Genomic DNA, 21999 nt, shown 5'->3' with positions numbered 1-21999 from the left:
TAAGATATATCTTCAACTGCTAACTGCCATCCATGCAGACAAAATAAAACCAAACACAGGAATCAATGCAACGGAATCATGGAATGGCTTGGCTTGGGAGGGACCTTAAAGCCCATGCAGTCCCAACCGCTGCCACAGGCTGGCTGCCACCCAACCAGCTCAGGCTGCCCATGGCCCCATTCAACCTGGCCTTGAGCACCTCCAGGGATGGGGCACCCACAAACCCTCAGGGCAGTGTTCCTATGTCTCAGCAACCTCTGAGCAAAGAATTTCCTCTTAATACCTAACCACAATGGCTCGACAGTGACACCCAGCATTACTCTTTCTGGTAGGTCTGGTACAAGATGCTCAGGGACAGAATCACTAAATGATGCACAGGTAGGTGATGACTGCGGATAATTTTAAGGGAGCTTTTTGTGACGGCTAACAATGATGAGACAAACATGTTCTTTCAGCATTTCTATCAGCATTCATAACTTTATAGGAAAAAAAATACAATTGCAGAGTTCTTTTGTGAAAAAATTATTAAAGAGTCTAATAATTCAGAGTCAAAATATGTTCCAACTAATAATTAATTGCACAGAAAGTGTAGGTTTCTATCCCAGTGTAACAAAGGGCTCTCTGGTAAAGGAAAACGAGCCCTGGGGGTATCATCCAGCCACATCCCTAAAGCTCAGGCCTTTCCATTGACACCCTGCAGTCCTGGGGAGGTCAGAGCAGCACCCCCTTTCCCCCACCGTTGCTCCACAGCAGTGATGTGGTCCCGGAGCACTCGTGCCCAATCCTCGCCTTGCTGTAGGACAGTGGACCGGGTCTCCATCGCTGTTAGGGCAGTGATTTCGGGAGGGATTTTGGGAACCAGGCCAGCTTGCAGCACAGCATCCTGAAATTTGGCAGCAGAGGCTGGAGCCAAGCAACACCGGGGTATGCTGAAAAGAAAAGCAAGAAATCTTTTTATGTCAGCTCCGAGCAGTAGGCAGAGAAGCAAGCTGGAAAGTGATGCTCTGGTCCCTTGACACAGCTGACCAGCACACCTGTCCCCATGCAGGTCCTTACCTGCTGTCCAGATGTGAGTAGTGATAGTGAGCAGCCACGGCTGAGTGTGGGCACAGCAGGTAATGATTCTCCTCCCAGCAGCGCTGCATGGCTTGCACGATGTCCTCATCAGATGCTGAGCACGAGTGAAGGGTCTCCGAGACCTGCAGCAAGAGAAACAGAGGTTTGCATTGGGCATCATCACCTCACGTGTTCCTTTCAATGGAGGTGATGCCATGGGCACCCAGCAAAACAGAAACAGGAAGGCTGGAAGTAGCAACTGGATGGGGGTTTCCCCCACATAATCAAGACAAAGGATGTCTGCTGCAGCTGGAGGAAGGTGCTGCTGGAAATGTACTCTTCCCCCAATTTTGTAATAATTCATTTTTACATTATCTTGTCTATATACTGCATCTTTATTTTAGTAATGTGAGGATTTTTTCTTATATTTCTGACATGCAAGCAGGCCTAGGTGCTGCAGAAATGACGTTCGTTTGGGACAGCACACGTTGGGTGGGATAAGGTAGAACTCTGCATTTCACCCAAAGAGCTTCGCAATTCAAACCTTCACTTCTCTCTTGTATTTCACTCTGCTTTGTACTCGTGGTACACCATATCAAGGCTGAATGGCAGTAGTGGACCCCACACCCATTCCCCAACACCACACTCAGTTCGTACCAGAATCCACTGCTCAGTCCATCCCGGCCTGACTCACTGCACAGCTAATGCAGGCACTGGAGTGGCCAAGAAGGAGTGATTTCATATCCTACCTAAAAAATTGTAGGTGTTTTTATCTAAAGGTTTTTTCTTTTTTTTTAAAAAAAAAAAAAAAAAAAAAAAAAAAACAAAAACAAAAACCCATCTCTATGCACATGCACTGACATAAAGCTCCTCTTAAATTTTAGTTTGGAAAGTCTCCAAAACGTGATTTTTTTAATTCTGAAAATGAGTAATAGAATCATAGAATGGCTTGGGTTGAAAAGGACCACAATGATCATCCAGTTACAACCCCCCTGCAATGTGCAGTTGCCAATCACCAGACCAGGCTGCCCAGAGCCACATCCAGCCTGGCCTTGAATGCTTCCAGGGATGGGGCATCCACAGCCTCCTTGGGCAAACTGTTCCAGTCAAAACCAACTGGAAATAGTAAATCTCCTTCCACACAGAGGAACAGGCATGAAGGACTGACCTTTCTGTGCAAACCCTCCGGCAGCTTCAGGCTTTTGGAAACAGTGAATTGTTCCATCAGCGTTTTTGTCAGGAGGCTGTCAGAGCCTGAGAGCAGCCAGAGGATCCTCTCCACATTGTACGGCTCCTGAGATGACAAGGGAACATGTGAGCAGCAGAAATGGGAGCATCTGTCTCAGGGTGAGAGCAGCTGTATGGATTCTCTGATGTCTAATTTGGGGTGAGGCCTTGTTGCACCTTCTTCTTGCTGGTAGGCTATGTGCCTTCTCCCTGCACACCTAGATCCCCAAGTTCTCTTTGGGAACTCAATGTCCTTCAGACTCCTGACCCGTCTGAGCAGTCTGGCAGTGACCATCAGATTAAAACAACTTACTGAGGGGACAACTGATAAATTGGCAGCGAGACCACATCTGCATAATCACCTTGAGGAAACCAGGCTAATAACACGCTATGTATTTAAGAAGCAGAAATATACAGCGGTTTACTGAGTGCTGCAGATGCTGCTATGAATCACACAGATCCCGTGTTACTTCATGAGACACTCAGCTCCCTGCAGGGCTGACCAATAATCTTTGTAAACATATAAGGAACATATAGGGCCTGACTGGACTGTATGGCTATGTAGCAATCGGTGTTACGACACTGCAGCAAAACTCAGTGCAATACCAGACAAAAGGGTCCCAAATGGATCTCACTGCTTGCTCGCTCATCCCCATGTGCTCAGAAGCACTGAGCAATGTTCAGCCAGGTGGTTTGACCAAGATATATTGTAGGAACAGACAGGACAAGGGACACCAGTTACAAAGTCCTCACCACATCTGTAGGATTCCTGCTCTGTTGCAGATAAGTGCTGCCTTTGAATGAGTTCTATATACCTGACAGTGCCTATGACCTCTTGTTTCTCCCATCCTGTCCTCCCCTGACAAGTCATCAGGACTTACTCAGCCTTTGATGTCCCTATCTGGGTGGTTTACCGCTCCATTCCTGTTCTACATCTTCCCACCACCATCTTCCACTGCCTTCAGCCTGTAATTTCATTGTAGTATGGGTGTTGCCTGCCCTTTGCTTTAGGCTGTCCCCTGGTTTAGGCTGTCCTGACCCAGGTGTCTTGAGAAACTACGTGTTAACACGCTTGGACTTTGATGACCTGCTACCAGAGATGCCTCCGGCACCATCCTCCTGATGCCTCTTCTGCTTCCCTTTCTGCTTTTTCCACTCCCAGAAGTTTCCCTTCTACCTCCATCTGTTTCAGCCTATTCTTTCCACTGCTATAGACTCAGTCAGTCTGGGATGGGCCACCAGTGGGAGCCTCGATCTTCACATTATTCACCTCTGTGGTCTGTTTTTGTCCCATGTGCTAGAGTTGTCCAGAAGGACACCTGGGCTCAGTCGGGAGGATGGATCACACTGAGAACTGCTCCTAAGGAAAGTTTTGGCTTGTGGACATGAGCTAAGTCTTGCTGCCTGAATTCAGGCCCAGAAAATAAATCCCCTGGCTGGCTTCTGATGCTGAAAGTCACAGCATGCACTCTGATTCTCCTGGAAGTTCTCTTTGAAAGGATCATCTACACTATAAGCTCTGCTTCACCTTCATCTTTCCAGTTAGTAACTAGCTGGAGACTGCAGAAAAGGCAACCAAAAGAGAGAGTGGGCCCCACATACTCATGTTACGGGAGGAACTTCAAGCTGCAGGCCACAGCAGCCCACTGATGGGAGCAAATAACTTATTCTCTGCAAAACGGTATTCCTCCATGCTCCCAAGTCCTCCCGCTGTGTTTGAACAGCTCTTGGAAAATTCTAGTAGCTTAAGGCCACGGTGATACAACACCAAGTATTTCAAACCTAGGCCACTTGTTTGGAAGCAGATCCAATCCCTGCGGATCACAGGGTAGGTATGAAAGAGTATTTGCTGTTATTATTTCCTGGTATTTGTCTCCAGGCACTTGCTTTCTGTCCCCCCATGACTTCATTTCTGATGCCTTTGCCTGCTGGGACTTGTTTTGCTCTGCACAAACTGCAGATGGCCACAGATGAGGCATTTCTTCAGGGCTACTCCAGCTTCTTCCCTTCTTCTCTTGCTCTTGGTGGAGCCTTCCAGAAGCACCAAGAGAAACCCTGGGACATGACATGATTTATACTTTTCTAAGTGTCACAGAGGTGTTGAGAAAATGGTCCTTTCTTTCCAAGCTTGCACATAGCAAATCTCCAGAAATCCACCATTTAGCAACAGAGATTACCAAGTCAAGCCTTGAAAAGTACGGGAGAAGGTGGTGTTTGATCTATCTTAGCTCAGCAGTCTGCAGCATAAATGCTCAGGATGACTCACACCTCCCAGTGCATCACTAAGAGGCACTGACAGTGGCAAAATTACAGTCTTATAAACCAGGTATAGCAAAAGTTCAAGGAAAAAAAAAATCTAAAAATATGCACGTTCATTATCTTCCATTTGTTCCAATTCATTACCTACCTGAATATCCATGGCTGATGCTAATGTAGCCTTCACACGACCTGAGAGTGAGAAATCTCCATCTTTAACAGTCCTGTGAATGATGTCGTTGCTGTTAACTGCAGCAACCAGCTGAATTGGAAGACCCATTTTCTGGGCAATACAGCCAGCTAGAAACAAAAGTGAAAAAACACATGCATACTTGAGAAAGAAACATTAAAAACAGATTCAACAAAGAAGTGTTTTGTAAGTTGATTGAGCATTCAAGTTCAGAAGTGAGCACAAATGACAACCTCTAATAAACCTCCAGATATCAATCTTAAATGCCTTGGTAGAGCCCCGTATTACAAAATCCTAGGACACAATGCATCTCCTGGCAAATCAGCCCACTGAACATCTCCGGATCTGAAGATGGACAGGCAGGAGATCGAGAGGTCAGACAGCTGCCACACAAGCAAAAGAGAAGAAGTTTGGAGGTTCTTGCAGATTATTAATACTGCCTCGGATGGGCAGCCTGGAAATACAGTGAAAGCAGCTGTGTGTATTAAATCCTTTTCATACTACTGCTGTGTGTCTAATTCAGGACGGAGGCAGTCAAGTATTCACACTGAAAGGGCCAGATTGGGCAGTTAGGAGTGGCTCTCTTGACAGCACACTATCTAAATCAGGTAAGACAAGGGAGAACTTCACACCTCTATTGAAGTCTTACTTGGGAAATCAGAGCCACAGTATTTTCGCTCTTTTCTGGATCAAACATGTTCTGTCCTTTTCCAATGTGTCCACCCTCAAGATAGCTACAGTCATCATTAAAGGGTGGTTTCAGATTTTCTGCACCTTGCAAATCATCAGAGACACTTGAATGAGTAATAACCAGATATGAGTAATAAAATATAAGTGGTTCTGAAGAAATCCTACCAGAGAGTGGGTGTTTTAATAAATAGCAATGCCCAGCATTTGCAAAACATTTTCAGGTCACAGAGCACTCATTCTCTTCCCTAACCCATCTTTCCTTCCTTCACCTGTGACATTTCCTCCCCCTCCTGTTGGCACAACAATTTCCACCACTGGCAGTGTGGTGCTATCCAGGGTCGGGGTGCACCGAAAGTAAGCATAGAAGTAGTGAGCAATCTGCACCATAATCCTCGACCAATTGACGGAATTCAGGCTCATCAGGTTGTTCCTTCTGGCAAAATCGACATCAGCAAACAGTTCCTTGATAGGCTCATCGATTTCATCGCTGTTCCCGTGAACTGTCAGAAAGAAAAAGGAAAGAGTAGATGTACTGACATCAGTGCCAAATCAGTGCCATCGGGCACAAAGTATTTCTGCTCAGAAATAGGGCCAGACTGAAGTCCTGGGGTTTGCTGCAGCCAGGATTGTCCTGAGCTGTCTATCTTGGGGGCTGTTTGAGTTGGGGTTACTTAAACCATAAAATTGAGAGGCAAAAGAAGTGGGGTCACCCCTTCATCCTTTTAGTTCCAAGAAATGGTGTTCAATTCAGTGCAGGTGAATGGAGACAGCTCTAATGTGAGGCCAGGAGACGAGGAAGTCTTGAACCACTCGGTCATCAAACTGGGAACACATGCTAAAAGCCTCTCCTTAGCAAGACAGCAGGGCATAGTCACTTTGATGGAAATGACTCAGATGGCTGCAGCAGCAAAAACAGCAGCCCCTGGAGACATTTGGGGTCACAATTTCAACACAGCAGGGCCACAACAAGGACAATCCTACAGTAATGCCAACCAACAAAGACGTGGACATTGTCTTCAATGACGGTGGTCATCTGAAGTTCCTGTATCTGGGTGCACAACCCTTTGGGTAGCAGAACAAAGATGTCCACATTCTTCTGCCCTCTCACACTCTCAATTGCTGAGCTCCCTGTGTCCCCTGAAGTCCCTGTTTCAAAGCAATGAAGAAACAAGAAATGCAAACATTGACACACCAATCAAAATTGCATCACCAGACTTTAAAAAAAAGATGTGGAGGTGCTCCACGAGATACTTTTGGTTAGAGGAGCCTCCTTGGCATTGACAGGATCCCTCATCAGTCACCCATGAGGCAACACCACTATTCTGGGGCACCTACATGGTGGGCTGTAGGATGACAGCTCTCAAGGTAAAAATCTTCCCAAAAGCTTTACTCCTTCCAAAGAGAAATACTCACCAACCAGAACATTGATGTGCTTCTGCTTTTTCTCCAAGAAATACTGTAAAAACTGCCCAGTGCAGGACAAGGACAGATCCTTGAAAGCGTAAGTAACCCCATGCCAGAGCTCCAAAACATTCAGCCCATCCTTCAACCTGGACAGATGAACAACATCCTTGTGTCTGAACTTGCTGAAAGCCCTGTCAATCAGATCTAGTGGAAAAACAATTAGAAGCGCTGTCAGAATAGATGCAGGACAACTTATCTGTGGTTGCCTGCATCTGTCCTCTGTGTGCTCCTGGGAAGCAAAGACAAAGACTCTCCATTGCTGGAGAGGTGACATATCCAAGAAGTTGTTTTTAGCTATTAGGAGGAAGCCAGCCAAGCTCCATTGCCTTCAATAGCTCCACAGTGAAGAACTCTAGAGGAAATCTGACACAACCAAAGCAAACTGTTAAATCACAAAATAAAGGAAACCCAAACTTTTATCATTAGCACACTGTTGAGACAGAGGTTGTAGCTGCCCTCTGGTGGAAAGGATGGTTTAAAAACATTACAAATGGAATCACAGAGAGCATGGAGTAGCTGAAAGCCATTGGCAGGAAGGTAAGGTCCGGTGCTAGCACTGCACTCCTCCAGCAGTCAGCAGGGCCACAGCACTAGCAATTGCTATTGCAGTCACCACAGGCCCCGTGTGCATGCAGGATACACATTTTCCAAAAGGTAACAAGCCCTAGCAAGGTGACAGAAGAGAAAGGGCAGAGGAAAGGTCAGGCAAGAGTGCAGCAGGCTCCATCTTCTGGGCGCTGTGAAGATGCTTAAGCTAAGGCAGCACCCAAACATCCCAAAATCCTCACAGGCATCTCTGCGAGCAGCTCCCACTTGAGACTCACCGCTAAGTGTGCTACGTGGGATCAGCTCAGGCTTGACAAAGAGGAAACATATCTCCTTTACTAGCTCAGGGTAGGAGAGGTGTCTCCATTGTTGCAGTGTGGGCCTGTCCAGCGAGGGGATGCAGCTGGGCATGAAGAGCCCACCATCAGGTGCATAGCCAGAGAAGAGGGCTCCCTCGAAGTCCACGGCCCCCGTGCCTCCCCGTGTGCTGATGTACTCCATCGGTGCTGGGTGGGCGCTGCGGTCACTGACAAAGTCATGGATTATCTGCTCTGCTGGGAGCACTCAAACTGACCCTAAAATATTTCCCATGTAGACACATGGGGCTGGAGGATGGTGTTGTGCGGGGTTTGCTCTGCCTGTGCCCTTCTCACCCTGTCCTGAACATGTCTCCTCTAGTCAGTCACTGTGTGGGCACCTGGTGTCTCCTGAGGGGTGGGTGCAAAAGCTGGAGCTTTAAAATAAAATTACTTAACATTTTTTTTTTTTTTTTAAAGGAAATGGGAAAGGAGACAGTAAGGGGAGAGAAGGAAAAGGGGGAGGAAAGAGAGGGGAAAGAGGGAAAGGGGGAAGGGAAGTGAAGGAAAGGAGGAGAAAGAGATGAAGAAAAGGGGGGAAGGGAGGAAAAGGAGGTAAAGAAAAGGAGGGGAAGGGATAAAGAGAAGGGAGGGAAGGGGTAGAAATGTGGGAAAAAAGAGGGGAAAGGGGGTAAAGAGGGAGTAAAAGGGGGAGGAGAAAAGGGGAAAAGTTAAGGGGGGAAAAGGGGAAGAAAAGTTAAGGGGAAAAGGAAAGAGGATAAGGGAGATTATGCTTCTATAGCAGCCTGATTTTTTTCCAGGATTTAACTCAAAGGGCGACGAGTACAGCAAACCTCCAGGATTTTTTTTTTTTTTTTTTTTTTTTTTTTTTTTTTTTTTTTTTTTTGCGGGGGAGGGGCGAAGCCTGCCGGCCTTCCTTAGCCAGAATACTTCTTTCCTTCTTCAGTCTTTTCCCACCACCCCTCCTTCCAACAACACCGCAGCGTTTTACCCATCCCGGTTCCCCTCCCCCCCGGCCCACTTCGCCCCGCTCTGCCCCGCGGCCCGCCCCACCTCGGCGCTGCGCCTCCGGCCCTTCGCGAAGCTCCGCAGCCCTTTGCTGGCTCCGCCCCGAGCTGTAGGGGCGGATCGGGGCGTCCTGCACAACCCTCGGGCAGCCCGTTCCAGTGCTTCACTGCCCTGTTTGTAAAAACCTTTTTCCTTATACCCAAAGTAAAAAGGTCCATTCACAGCAGGCTGGAATAAACAGTTGGCGGGGCATGGCGTTGCTCTTCAGGGGCAGCTCAGGCTTTAATCAGTGATGAAACCTCCCCAGGGCCATCCCCGGGGTCACCCAAAGCCCCGGGGTCACCCCAGGACCCGCCATGGGGACGTGGCCGCTCACCTCAGCCAGCTCCAGCACACAGGGCAAACCCAGCAGTGCCGCAGGGTGTAAGCAGGTGGTTTTGGGCCCGTGTGTTTTTAATTCTCTGTGTATTTTTGGAAGGCAAACGAGCCTTCCATACACCCTCAGGTTAGTTATTAATCCCTTGTTTACCAGCTTTCCTTCTCTCGTTGTGCTCCTTCAGCAGCTGACAGAAGACAACATCTCCAAGCAGGGCAGTGAAATCAGACCAATAAAGGAAAAACAGAGAGCTATACTAACGTCGTTTGCCTCCTCTACACTGATGTCTCCCTTCTCTCAGAGCAGCGTGATGAATTTGGGATTCATGCAGAGGCAGAGCACATTGTGAGCAGGAGGAAGAAACCCACACAAACTGATAGCTTTTATTAGCAATACAATGCAATTCAATTCTATCAATATGCATCTGATCATCTTGACAAGATGCTACAGCCCTGCAGAGTCACCCTGATGGGTCCTCACCTCTTCTACCACCACCAGATTTTTATGCCTCCATGCATTCTCTTCCCATGCGGGAATTAGCAGCATGAGATTAATTAATAATGAGATTAATAATCAGCTGTAGCAACGGATCAAGAGCTGGGAAATGAAACGGCCTGCTCATGCCAAGTGCCTCCGTGTTTTTGGACTTGGACTCTGTCTGTCCTGAGCACTTCATGGCTGCTCAGCTGCTCTTTGGACCTGACAGAGATCAGCTGTTTGCAGGCACCAGCTAAGGCTACTGTGTCACCTTTTTTAGTAACGTTGCATCAGTTTCCATCTCCCTGAACTGGATTTCCTCAGCCTCACAAGGGAAAGCAGAAAGGCATATGCAGCAGTGAGAGATGGGTTTGGGTGCCTTTTCCATACCTCCTGCAAAGCACCCCCAGGCCCGGCAGAGCTGCAGAGCACGGATGCATCACTGGATGGCAGCAAAGCCTCGCACACAAGGAGGAGATGCTCAAACGCAGCCTTGTCCTGGTTGTTCCCACCCTTCCTCAGTGCCCTTCACCCTCAGTGCACCCAAGCAGTGTGTGCTTAGCCGGGATTTCTGGCAGCAGAAAGGAACGCCTCTCCAAAGGGCTCTGTTTTACAGCCGAGGAAGAGGAGAACAGGAGATGTCCTGCAGCAGGAGGCCAAACTATGGAGCTGGGTGGCCAATACAGGGGCTCACTGTGGTGTAAGGATGTCCTATATCTTTACCCCATCTCCTTGAAGGTTCCAGGGGTTTATCACCCTCCATTCAGCACACTTCTCAGTGTGCTTCTTCTCAGTGGTCTCAGGAGCCTACACCCAGGGTGAGACTCAGAAAAGGACATATGGAAATACTCCAACTCACAACCAGGACCAGAAAGTGTTGAATTTATTAAAAAAAAAAATCAGTAAACCACAATGACACAATGCTTACTGCCCTGTACAGAGTATGTCCCCCCTCTCAGACACAGAATTGTGAACTGTCAGAGGAAGCAAGGAGTTTTCAGATAGAACCTGTAAGGTTTGGGCCAAAAATCAAAATAATTCATTTCTGCTATTCTCACTAATGTGTGTTGAGGTTTGGGTTCAATGGCAGGAAGGACAGAAAAGACTGCAGATTGTCTGCAACTGCATGGGTAAGTTTTATATTAGATGCATTTCTTCCAGCCTCAGGTCAAGGAGATATGAGACAAAAAAAGTACAATTACAAATGAATCATTGTGCAAGAAGCTGCTCCTTTCTTCATAGAATCATAGAATCATAGAATCATAGAATCATAGAATCATAGAAACACAGAATGCCTGGGTTGAAAAGGACCACAATGATCATCCAGTTCCAACCCCCTGCTATGTGCAGGGTCACCAACCAGCAGACCAGGCTGCCCAGAGCCACACCCAGCCTGGCCTTGAATGCCTCCAGGGATGGGGCATCCACAGCCTCCTTGGGCAACCTGTTCCAGTGCATCACCACCCTCTGGGGGAAAAACTTCCTCCTAATATCTAACCTAAACCTCCCCTGCCTAATTTTAAAACCATTCCCCCTTATCCTATCTCTATTCACCCTCGTTAATAGCCGTTCCCCCTCCTGTTTATATGCTCCCTTCAAGTATTGGAAGGTGTTGAGGTGAATTTAGTTCTTTTCCCCTTTTTCTACATCTGAAATTTACGACTCTATATTGTAGCTATCTCACCTGACATGAGATAGGAATTCTCCATGTAACAGCTTCTGTTCCAGCGTACAAATGTGTAAGCATACTTTTCCCCCACACCCATGGTGGTTTTACAGTGCAATGAGCTGCCAGCATGTCGACCCTTTCACCATGAGTAGGTGTGGCACTTCCCTGCCATGAAGTGTTTTACAATAGGCTCAAGGACGTCCATGTTGTGGTTTGGGTCTTGTGGATCAAAGTGCAGAACCCAACTGTAGCAATAGAACAGGAAGGGAATGTGAGGATGGGGTTGCGCAATGCTCAGTTCCATGAGGAGACACCGAAAATGCTCTTTCCTAGAGAAGGTTGTGCAACCCAGTCCAACTCAGCCAAAGGTTGCATTGAACATGCAGGCCAAATTTTCTCTCAAAAACTGCAGTCACGTAGGATGTTGGTTCTATCACTGCCCTCCAGGCAAGAAGAGGAATGAAGATAAGGAAAGTGCTGTGGTAGGTGCACAGCTACAGCGCTTTTTCTTTATCAGCTTTCCCAGGTGACTTTGGGAAAGTTTCTCAGTCTCAGTGCACTTCATCATGTATAAAGCATGGATACCTATGCTTATGGAGGTACTGTGAATAAAGTAAATGTGGCAGAAGCACAAAATAGGACTGCATGGTGGCAATTCACTGGAATAGGTTGTCCAGAGAGGTTGTGGATGCCCCATCCCTGGAGGCATTCAAGGCCAGGCTGGATGTGGCTCTGGGCAGCCTGGTCTGGTGGTTGGTGACCCTGCACGTAGCAGTGGCACTGAAACTAGATGATCATTGTGGTCCCTTTCAACCCAGGCCATTCTATGATTCTATGATTCTATGATTCTTTGAATTTTGGACTTTGCCTGAAGCTGTGACCTTGCGAGCACCATGGTTATTTCTCACGGAGTGTCCCCCTAGCCATGAACCTGCTGAAATTTGGATGCTGTCAGACCACACACAACCTCACAGCAGCGTCATGCTTCAGCCTCGTTTGTACATTATTTTTGTGTCTTTGCTTTCCTCATTTGAAGAGCACTATTTGCTAGGGGAGGTCATGGGGGTTTGTTTGTTTACATTTGTTTTAAATATATACTGTGGTTCTGTGTTTGGCTCAGAGCAAGACAGAAAAACCTTTACCATTGTGCATTCATTCTGCAGCGTGAAGACATAAGTGCAGATACCAGTGAGGATCACCACAGTGTGTGAAGCTCCTTTAGATATCATGGGTGTGGGACACAAAGTAAACTGCTCTGACAGAGCCATTTCAAGGACAGAGGCATCAATATAGTGCACACAGAATCATAAACTCATAGAAAAATTAAGGTTAGAAATGAGTTGTACATCAGGACTCACGTGCAATTGGCAGGGCACACAGACACACAGGTTCCTCCTCCTGACTGTACGGGCCTGAGAAACTCTGCCTGACTAATTTGCAGCCATTCACTGTGAGCAGTCATTAAATGTGCCATTCTCCTTGATAAATCAGGATCAAGGAAAGCATGAACCAGGTGGAGAGGTGAGCATCATCTCAAAGTGACAACCAGGTGTATCTCCAGGAGTTCACCCGATCACCTGTAGGCACTCTGATGTTGCCACTCTTTGCCTCCCAACATGCAATTCTCCACTTGGTCAGATGAAGGTTGGCTTATCCACACTGTGTTCTAGGGGCTATTCATACACTCAGATCATACAGAGACATATGCACTGCAAATGTGAGGTGGGATGAAATGAAAGGCATTTTCCTTCATTTAAATGCTCACTGGCTCTTCCAGATCATCATCCTCACTAATGGCTAATCACTCCATTTCTCTCTCAGTGTTTTCTTTTCATGACTGACGTAAAACTGCTCCATAAGCAGTGAGCATAATTTTCAGTTTCAGTCCCTTGGCACTCTATAAACTAAGAGGTGGGATGAAGGACAGCCCCATCCCTACAGGTACCAACAGCAGTAGTCAGCTCTTCTCTAAGCTATGCCACCCAGGTGACCATTGGCAAGCAAAGCTAAGATAGGTTTCATGCTATCCATGGAAATCTTTGCCTTACTCTTGAAGAAGAAATGCTGGGCCTTTGCTTCCTTTGGAGCAAAGGTCTGAAGAGGACATGGCTGATGACAAGGGCCAAAGGCTTCCTTCTCTTTACTTCAGCATTAATAGGAAGTTTTATCAAGCGGTGGTGCTTTGTGCAAACCATCACTTTCAGCAGTCTTATCGAGGCTCTGATACTGACTTATCTAATCTAAAACAATATGAACTGGTGCTTGCACCACTACAACTTGAAAGGTACAGCCTGGAGCCAGCCAGCCTGGTCCTGATTCCATTAGACCATCAAGACAACTTTAGAAAGAGAGAAAGCTGGGAAAGGTGCCACATTTAATCTTAGTGCTGTCTTGGTAATGCAACCCAATGAAAGCTTTGTGGATATAAGGACAGAGAATTAACTGCAGCAGAAGCATCTTTTCCTGTCCTGTCCAAACTTTTGAAGCAATGCAGCCATGTGGCCAACTTAAAGAAACCTTTGTTCTTGAAATAAAAAACAAGTGAACCAAAGATGAGAAAACTGAGCAGCAGATCAAGTTCCCAGGTGCAAGCACAACAGAAATAGAGATGATCAAAGGAATAATATGGCTTCAAATAGAGGGAAACCCACATGGGAAACCATAGCTGATGAGATTGTTACCAACCCCTTTGAATGGCTGTGGGTTTTGGGATACCCAACTGGGCTTGCATGACAGGAAGCTGTGATTCAATCAACAAAATCTTAAATTAGAACTATGGCTCAAACTGGAGTAGGCAGAGAAGGATTTTTCCTGCAGGATCCCTGAGATGCACCATAACGTCCAGGTCACCAAGAAGCAGTGCATTAAGAGGGGGTTTTTCCAGTGCCCTGGCAGACAACGTGTGAAAATGTTCACAGTTCATGGGAGCTGAGAATGGGAATCCGAGGAAGGGCTTGAAGGAAGGTGATAAAAGCTTGCAGCTGCTTCAAGGGCAGCTGTATGGTTATGGCAGATGATACAAGAGTCACCAGTCAACTGCACCCTGGGGTGAAGCAGGCCCAGCACTGCCAGGTGACAGAAAGGATTGTCCTGCTCTGCTTTGCCTGGTGCAGCCTCACTCAAGCAGTGTGTGCAGGTTTGGGCACCAGAACATAAGAAGGACAAAAAACTATTAGAGGGAATACAAAAGAGGACTACATAGGTGGTGGAGGGTCTAGAGGGCAAGACATGAGGAGTGGCTGAGGTCCCTTGTTTTGTTCCTTTTGGTGATGATCTTGCTTTGAGCAAGAGGTTAAAACAGAGCCTTTCGGAGGTTGCTCCCAACTGGCATTTCTGTGATTCATCACCTTGGGACACAGAGAATTTGGATACCTCCATGCCTAGGAGGGAGCTGAGAAGTTTTGCGTATCTTTATCTTTGATCCAGATGAGGAAAGGGAGATGAGACACTTGTGTCCTTTTTTCAGACAAGTTTCTAGAGTCTACGCATTATCTTCAAAGCAAGTTAAACAACTAAGTACCTGATGGCTTTCCACAAGACATAGCCTCCTCAATAATACTTGAAAATGGTCCTTGCTTTTTCTCTTTCTACAAACCAAATCCAAGATTTAGGCTATGAACTGAGTTTTAATGACATGCCTAATAGACTCAGCCTTGTGCTGATCAGGTGCTTTTCCACGTCTCTGGAAAATTAGAGATCTCATGTTTTAAAATATCCCATATTCTGGTGGAGAGATGTACAAATATTCTGAACTTTGCTACTGAGATTAAGTTTATCTCACCTGCCGTTTACTTAGCAAGCCTGCCTAGGTAATAATTACCCTGGCCAAATTTAATTCAGTAAAGGTTTCTTCTTTCTTCTTCTGCTTTTTTCTAAGAACTTTAGCATTTCTTTAGTAGGGGAAATAGAAAACCACAGGAAATTAAGTGATAAGTCCCCCTGGAAATTAATTCAGTTCATATAGTCTGGACATCTCCCACCAAATGAAAGAAAGAGAATGTAACTGTTCAAGATTCTGATGGTAGGTGGGAGAAATGGGCCACTTGTATGAGAATTCACCCCACTTCAAATGTAAGCTGTCTTCTACAGGTATCATCTCCTCCGTTAATATGAGATATGTCAATACGCTCCCAACTGCAGTCTTGGAGAGATGTGGACTATAGATTACTGCAGTCAAGGCTGGAAATGCAATCAGGAATACTTGTTATTATAATACTTGAATACTTGTTATTATAAATTACTTAAAATTATCAATGATCAAAAATAAAACCTCTTTATTTTGTCTACAAGTGTTCTGTTGGTCTTATGTTGTATACTTCTACGTAACTCAGCCACCCAGATTAGGCATGACAGTCATATAAAATTCTGTGGGACAAAACCTGGTGGGCTTTTCTAGATCCTTTCTTGAGCTCTGGTCCCATTTGCTGTTTTAGTCTTGGTGGTTCTGTTTCATTTCAAGCTGATGTGGGTCTTCCAGGGAAAGTATGGGTCTGGGACATCTGCACTGTCAAGCTTCCTTGGAGCTGGGGATATTAGATGCCCCTTCCAGCTCCTAAGGTTGGGTTCATCTTCCCTAAAATGAAATGTTTAGAAACACCCTGTTCACATAGGCTTCTTCTGAAGAGGCTGGAGAGAGATAAGCAGCCCTGGAATACTCCTCTTGTATTTCTCTCTTTTGGCTCAACTACACATCAGCTCAGATGCAGTCACTGCACTGCACATGGCTGGGGTTACCTGAGGAAGCTCCGTCTCCACAGACTTGGCAGACACACATTCACTCCAGCTTGCACATGTAAATAAGTGAGAACTGGGCATCTGGCAGCGTCACTCTCATACCACCACAAAAAGGCCAAACATGCAGTGAGAAGGCAGAATGAAAGACTCATGAAGAGGAGAAGGCATTTGGATGAAAAGTGGCAAAAAAATTGATAATTTTGGGAGATGTCAACAGGGACAGAAGACATGAGATGAAGAAGCTGAACCTTGGGTGTCTGAACTCTCAGAATAAGTGTTTGGAAGCTGTGCAGCAACCTGGGATGCTTGGCCATGCTTGGGGACGTTCCATGGGGACAGTGTTGGGATTGGAGCCCAAGCAATAAGCTCAGCCTTGAGGAGAGGAACTGAGCCCAGCGAAGGGCTGCTGCTGGTCTTGCTTCTGATGCAGGATTTGAGAGAAATGCAGCTCCAAGGGCTGAACTCATAAGTTCCTTCACAAGTTACTGTGTCTTCTCTAGGGAAAGGAGAGGAAAAGGATTTTAGTATTGGCCTCTGGTAACAGCTTTGGTTGATTGATCACTGGTGCCACCAATCCATCCATCTATGTGAAAGCTCTTTCTGAAGCCAAGGTCATAGTGATGGAGCATGAACTTCAGGCTGGGCTGCTAGAATTTAAATTTGAGTCCTGTTTTTCCTTAGGGGACAATGATGGTTTTGTGAATTGTGCTACATCTGGGTTACACCAAAAACCACACTTACAAAGAACCATGAAGCATCTGCAGGAGGGAGTGAGCTAATCCTGCCAGCACACAGCCATGACTATTCGTGCCCATGCTGAAGACCCAGCATGCACAAACCAGAAACCCCACTGGTACCGTTTCCAAGGGACATCATCATCTCTCCCCACTTTCTCCTCTTTCAGATGCACACGTTCAGACCGTAAGCTGATTAGATTAATTGTCTTGTTCCGTTTATAATTAACCTTTTTGCAATTCTTTGGGTTTTTTTACTGTTTGTTTATGGATGCCACGTTGCTCCCACCATAAAACATGGGACTTTCTCTGCCCCTGCATTGTAAATCGAGGTTTCTAAGTTGTAGAGCAATTTATCACTGACCATTGCCCAGTTTTATGTTAATGTTTGAACGTGGCAATAAAGGAATTACATCATCTTACCTCTGACCAACTTTAGGGCAAAAGGTCCTTATAAAACCAAGCTGTGCATACCAGCAAGGCATCTTCTCTTGTGTTGGGAGCAACAAAAGCCTTCCATCATGAGCTTCACTGGAAAGTACGAGCTCCAGTCCCACGAAAACTTCGAGCCTTTCATGAAAGCCCTTGGTAAGTGCCTGTGTGCATTCTGTGCTGCTTTGCCTCAGCAGTTTCCGCTGATATTTGGAATAGCCCAACTGTGTTGATGTGCTGCTGATGTAGACTGAAAGCAATCTGTCAGATTTCCTATTTCTGTCTGTTACTCTGCAGTTGTTGTTTTCTAAATAAGTGTGCATGGAGATATGGCCTCAAAATAGAAGAGAAAGCGTCACTCTCACTGATGGCCTGAGGTCAGGCAATGCTGGGTGTAATTTTACAGCTTGCAAGAGAGTTCCAGCAGTCCCAGCAGGCCGGGTGCTGCAACACGTGCTAAGCCAGCAGGACCTGGCTAGCTTCAGACAGTTGTAGATCTGTCCCATCAGATTGTGAAACATCAGAGTAAGCAGGACACTGCTCACCACTGCACAGCTCCAGATTCTACCATTCATCAGAAAAATAGTCAGGTTGTCTAAATGCTTAGTGATGAATGTGGCTGGCTCGATTTCCAGCAGGGATTTAGGAGGGGCTGCACCACCTCTGCATAGCTTTGTGCAGGAGGGGCTCTGTCTGCCAGATCAACTTCATGGTTTGGGGGAAGACTTTAGTGATCTGGTTCTGAGAGACCCTGAATCTCATGAAAAAGAAAAAAAAAAGTTTCCTCCTTCTTCCTTGATTTATCCCATTTTCTCTGCTTGCTTTTCAGTGAGGGAAGGAAAACTTCTTTCTTGGCTGGTGAGATAGCTATTCTACTTCTAGACAACTTCCTTGAACAAGGGAGAACTCTAGTTCCCACACAGAACCCAGGAGGACATTATATGTTATTACTCCTTCCCACTGAAGCCTTGTGGCCATTGAGGAACTGCCATCCTTGAGAGGCTGTTCCACAATAGAGTAGAAATCCTCCAAGCTGTGTGTCCTCAGATTCCATTGCGTTCATTAGGCAGCAGGAGTCCACCCAGTGATGGCTCCAATGTCCTTCTAACATCTCTTGTTTCTGCACAGGGCTTCCTGATGATCAGATCCAGAAGGGTAAGGACATCAAGAGTGTCTCAGAAATTGTGCAAAATGGGAATAAGTTCAAGATTACTGTGACTACTGGCTCCAAAGTAATGGTCAATGAGTTCACCATTGGGGAGGAATGTGAGATAGAAACGCTGACAGGAGAGAAGGCCAAGGTGAGACTTCAGATCCCGCTCTGTCCAAGCTGAGGGGTTGAGGGACATTGCATCTCATAGATGCATACATTTATGGAATCATTTGAGTCAGAAGGGATACTTAAAGGCTATCCAGCCCAACTCCCCTGCAATGAACAGGGACACCTACAGCCAGATCAGAGTGCTCAGAGCCCTGTCCAGCCTGACCTTAAATGTCTCCTAGGATAAGGCAACCACCACACCTCTGGGCAACCTGTTCCGTTACAGTCATGCCCCTTCACATGGGCCAAAGGGAATAACCACATCAAGGGTATTAAATCTAAAGTGTTAGATGAAGGGGGCAAGAGCTGGATAATTCCCCAGACCGATTCTGCCTCTTGCAGTTTGCATGTGTGATTTAATGCATACAAAGGGTTTAATTGCTGAAACCAAGCCTGCAGGTGTGACACTCACTGCCCTGCTCCTTGTAGACCCTCTGCAAATGTCTTAAAAATAAATTTCTGAAAGTGACAGTGCACTGCTGTGTGACCTTCTGACAAACTCAGAGCCTGGCTCTCTGGGTTTCCACCTCCCCTCTGCTTCTACAAGGCACCATACATCCTCCCCTCTCAGCATCTCTGCAGATGAAGCTCTGCATTTTTAAAGCTATTTTATTGGAAATATAGAAAGCCAATATTTTAATAGCCACTTTGGAAAAGGAGGATAGAGAGGCTTTGGTAAATTCTTCTGACTGCAAACCTTTCTGTCTGAAAAGTTTGAAGTGAAAAGAGGTTTACTTTGTTATGCTGCAAAAAAAACCATACTCCTCCTTCATTTTGTTGACTTAAAGGTAGCACAAGAAAGTCAACCAATGAATCATAAACCAATAAACCTGTCCTTTTAAGTCCCAGAGGCTGTTAGCTTGCCTGCCAGCCTTTTGTACTGCTGCTGTTTACGGTGGGTGAGATGATTTGACAAGGTGAGGATTTATGACTCTGGAAACTTGGTCAGCTCCAGTTCCTGGACAACACTTTTCAATGATTCATGAAATGTCAAGATGGCACCACTGGCAAATATTGCATCTCAGCTCCACACTGGGAGAAGATGACACTGCAGGGACTTTTGAAAGCAGGAGGAATGATAACTGAAGAAATGCCCCAGTGAGCTGGGCTCTGAGAGTAGTACTTGCCTTGTGTGGTTTCTAGCATCCCTGAAGACCCATGAACAGAAACCAGGGGTTACAAAAAGAGTTTTACCTTCCATAAATCAGCAGCTTGAGGGCAGATGAAGATGTTGTGCAGATGGACAAACAGGTGAACAGAAATTGATTTTGCTGTGTTATTTCTCTGAGTAATTTCAACAATCAATCAAGGCTGCCCTGAGGGTGTCAGTGCTGTCTGAAGCCTTTATAGACATGTAGTTCCTGGGGGGCAGAAACTCAACAGACATACCAATTCAGCTGAGACCTTTCCAGAAAAATTGTATCTCTTTCAAAGAGGCTTGCAGAGCCCAAAGTAAACACCCATACTCTTGCTGTGTTGCGGTCATCACCAGCACAACAATCCCTCCTCCTCTTGGGAAAGCAAAATCACCGGGGAGCAGCTTGCTCCCCACAGTTTCACAGGAGATAGTAGCATCTCAGTACAGAAGGAGAAGGACAAAATGCAGGAGGTGAGCAGTGCTAACATTAACGCCTTTGTCTCTTCCCTTCTTACCAGTGTATTGTTAACATGGAAGGTAACAACAAACTGGTTGCTAACTTGAAGGGTCTGAAATCCGTGACCGAACTCAATGGAGACACCATCATCCATGTAAGTGGAGAAGAGAAGGGCAATGGTCAGATTAACAGTGCAGACAGCTGCCTTCAGGGGTCCAAGGGGGCCCAGGCACTGCAAAGCCTCCAGTGATGCTAGAGACCTTAAACAGGTGCTGGAGATGAGCACATGCTTGCATTCGGCTCTGTAGCCAAAGCAGATCAGTTGACCAGGCAATGAAGGCATTGTTTTTGAAACAGTCTGATTCACTAAGTGCCCTCTTAGATCCTACTAGATCCTACTGGGCACTGCTGATCAAAGTTATATGTAATGAGGGCATATTTTCAGCCATATTTATAGGTTTAGGGTGGGGCCTGGCACCTGTAAAGAGGAAATGTGCAATTCTGATTCCAGTCAATGTCAGATTATCCTTCACAGAATCACAGAATGGCCAGGGTTGGAAGGGACCTCAAGGATCATGAATCTCCAACCCCCTGCCACATGCAGGGCCACCAACCTCCCCATTTAATACCAGACCAGGCTGCCCAGGGCCCCATCCAACCTGGCCTTGAACACCTCCAGGGATGGGGCATCCACAGCCTCTCTGGGCAGCTGTTCCAGCACCTCACCACTTTCTCTGTAAAGAATTTCCCTTTGACATCCAACCTAAATCCCCCCTCCCTCAACTTAAAACCATTTCCTCTTGTCCTGCAGTTATCAACCCTTTCAAAGAGTTGATTCCCCTCCTCTATGTAGGCTCCCTTTAAGTATTGAAATGCTGCAATCCTTATCTATGTTGGGGTAGTCATGAGTATATCTCAAGCTTTAATAATTTGATTTATAGATGATTAGATTGGAGATCAGTCCTGTACTGATTTGCAAGACCAGATCCTTTCCAAGTAGGTTTGGAGCAAAGTGCAATGCAAAGCTAACAATTTCTATTGTTTTTCAGACAATGACTAAAGGAGACCTCACCTACAAGAGAATTAGCAAGAGAATCTAGAGACCTAGCACGCACTTATCATTTTACCGTGTAAAATGAGTCCATTAAAGTAAAATTTGTATTAATACATCTTCATAATAAACCTCTTTGCTGTTGCTATAAAGAAGTGCAAGCCTCCAAAAGTCACAAAAATCCTGGAAAAAAACTGTGCAGCAGGCTGAGCCAAGCCATTATGAGACCCTCTGTGTTGCTTGCTTGTCAGCCCCATTCTGAGAGACTGGCACCACTGTCCTTCTTGGGATGTACTGCTGGGTTGTACACAGCTGGATGGATGGAAAAGTACTGTGCCAAGACCACAGAAAGGGTTCTGTCCCCTTTCCTTAAAGACTTGGCCAAAGTGACATCAAAGTAATTGGCAAGGCCAAAGGATGGGGTGGTTGAGGGTGGTAGATGTTGGTGAACCTGCCTGGAATGCTGCCTTGGGGCAGAGACCACCACTGGGGGAGTTGAGGCACCCAGCAGCCACCCCTATGCTCACTTATTCATAAGAGTAGCCAGCCCTACAGGCTCCAGCCACCCCATCACCATCTCTTCCCCATCCTTTCCAACCAGCAGAAGGGCACCAGACAGCCTTTAGGTGTTTTGCCACAAACTGTGCCTGATAATTGGGTTACTGGAAATAAACTCTGGGGTGAAATACAGGTTTTCTCTGCTGAGAGGAGGTTAACAATGATTATTCATAGCGTAGACATAGGAGAACCATGGTCAACTTCAGTGCTTGGTGCTGCAGGCTGGATGGAGACCTGGTTTTCTGAAATCACGAGAGAGGAAATTCTCCTTTCTTAGCTGACTTTTCCAAGCTCTATG

The 21999-nt window shown here is 46.2% G+C and overlaps 2 protein-coding genes across 3 annotated transcripts; one reads left to right on the top strand and one right to left on the bottom strand.

Moving 5' to 3' along the window:
- Positions 1-457: 457 nt before the first annotated feature.
- On the bottom strand, positions 458-8951 carry THNSL2 (threonine synthase like 2). Of its 2 annotated transcripts, none has more exons than XM_085223719.1 (9): positions 8800-8951; positions 7708-7955; positions 6833-7027; positions 6413-6565; positions 5689-5919; positions 4691-4839; positions 2225-2350; positions 1057-1199; positions 458-929 (listed from the first exon to the last, which is right to left on the bottom strand). In XM_085223719.1, the coding sequence occupies exons 2-9, from the start codon at positions 7928-7930 to the stop codon at positions 674-676; spliced, it is 1476 nt and encodes a 491-aa protein (XP_085079845.1). In that variant the 5' UTR covers positions 7931-7955; positions 8800-8951; the 3' UTR covers positions 458-673. The 2 variants fall into 2 exon arrangements, with proteins under 2 accessions (XP_085079845.1, XP_085079846.1); XM_085223720.1 differs by having other exon boundaries at positions 7708-7946; positions 8800-8938.
- Positions 8952-17199: 8248 nt separating this feature from the next.
- FABP1 (fatty acid binding protein 1) lies at positions 17200-21298 on the top strand. The gene is made up of 4 exons (XM_010710589.3): positions 17200-17332; positions 18305-18477; positions 20154-20246; positions 21142-21298. The coding sequence occupies exons 1-4, from the start codon at positions 17266-17268 to the stop codon at positions 21190-21192; spliced, it is 384 nt and encodes a 127-aa protein (XP_010708891.2). The 5' UTR covers positions 17200-17265; the 3' UTR covers positions 21193-21298.
- The last annotated feature ends 701 nt before the right edge of the window (positions 21299-21999 follow it).

This window comes from Meleagris gallopavo, chromosome 4 (assembly GCF_905368555.1).
Source record: "Meleagris gallopavo chromosome 4, MGAL_WU_HG_1.1, whole genome shotgun sequence".
Classification (NCBI taxonomy): domain Eukaryota; kingdom Metazoa; phylum Chordata; class Aves; order Galliformes; family Phasianidae; genus Meleagris; species Meleagris gallopavo.
The sequence above is the reverse complement of the archived record's forward strand: the minus strand, read 5'-3'. Positions and strand labels throughout refer to the sequence as shown.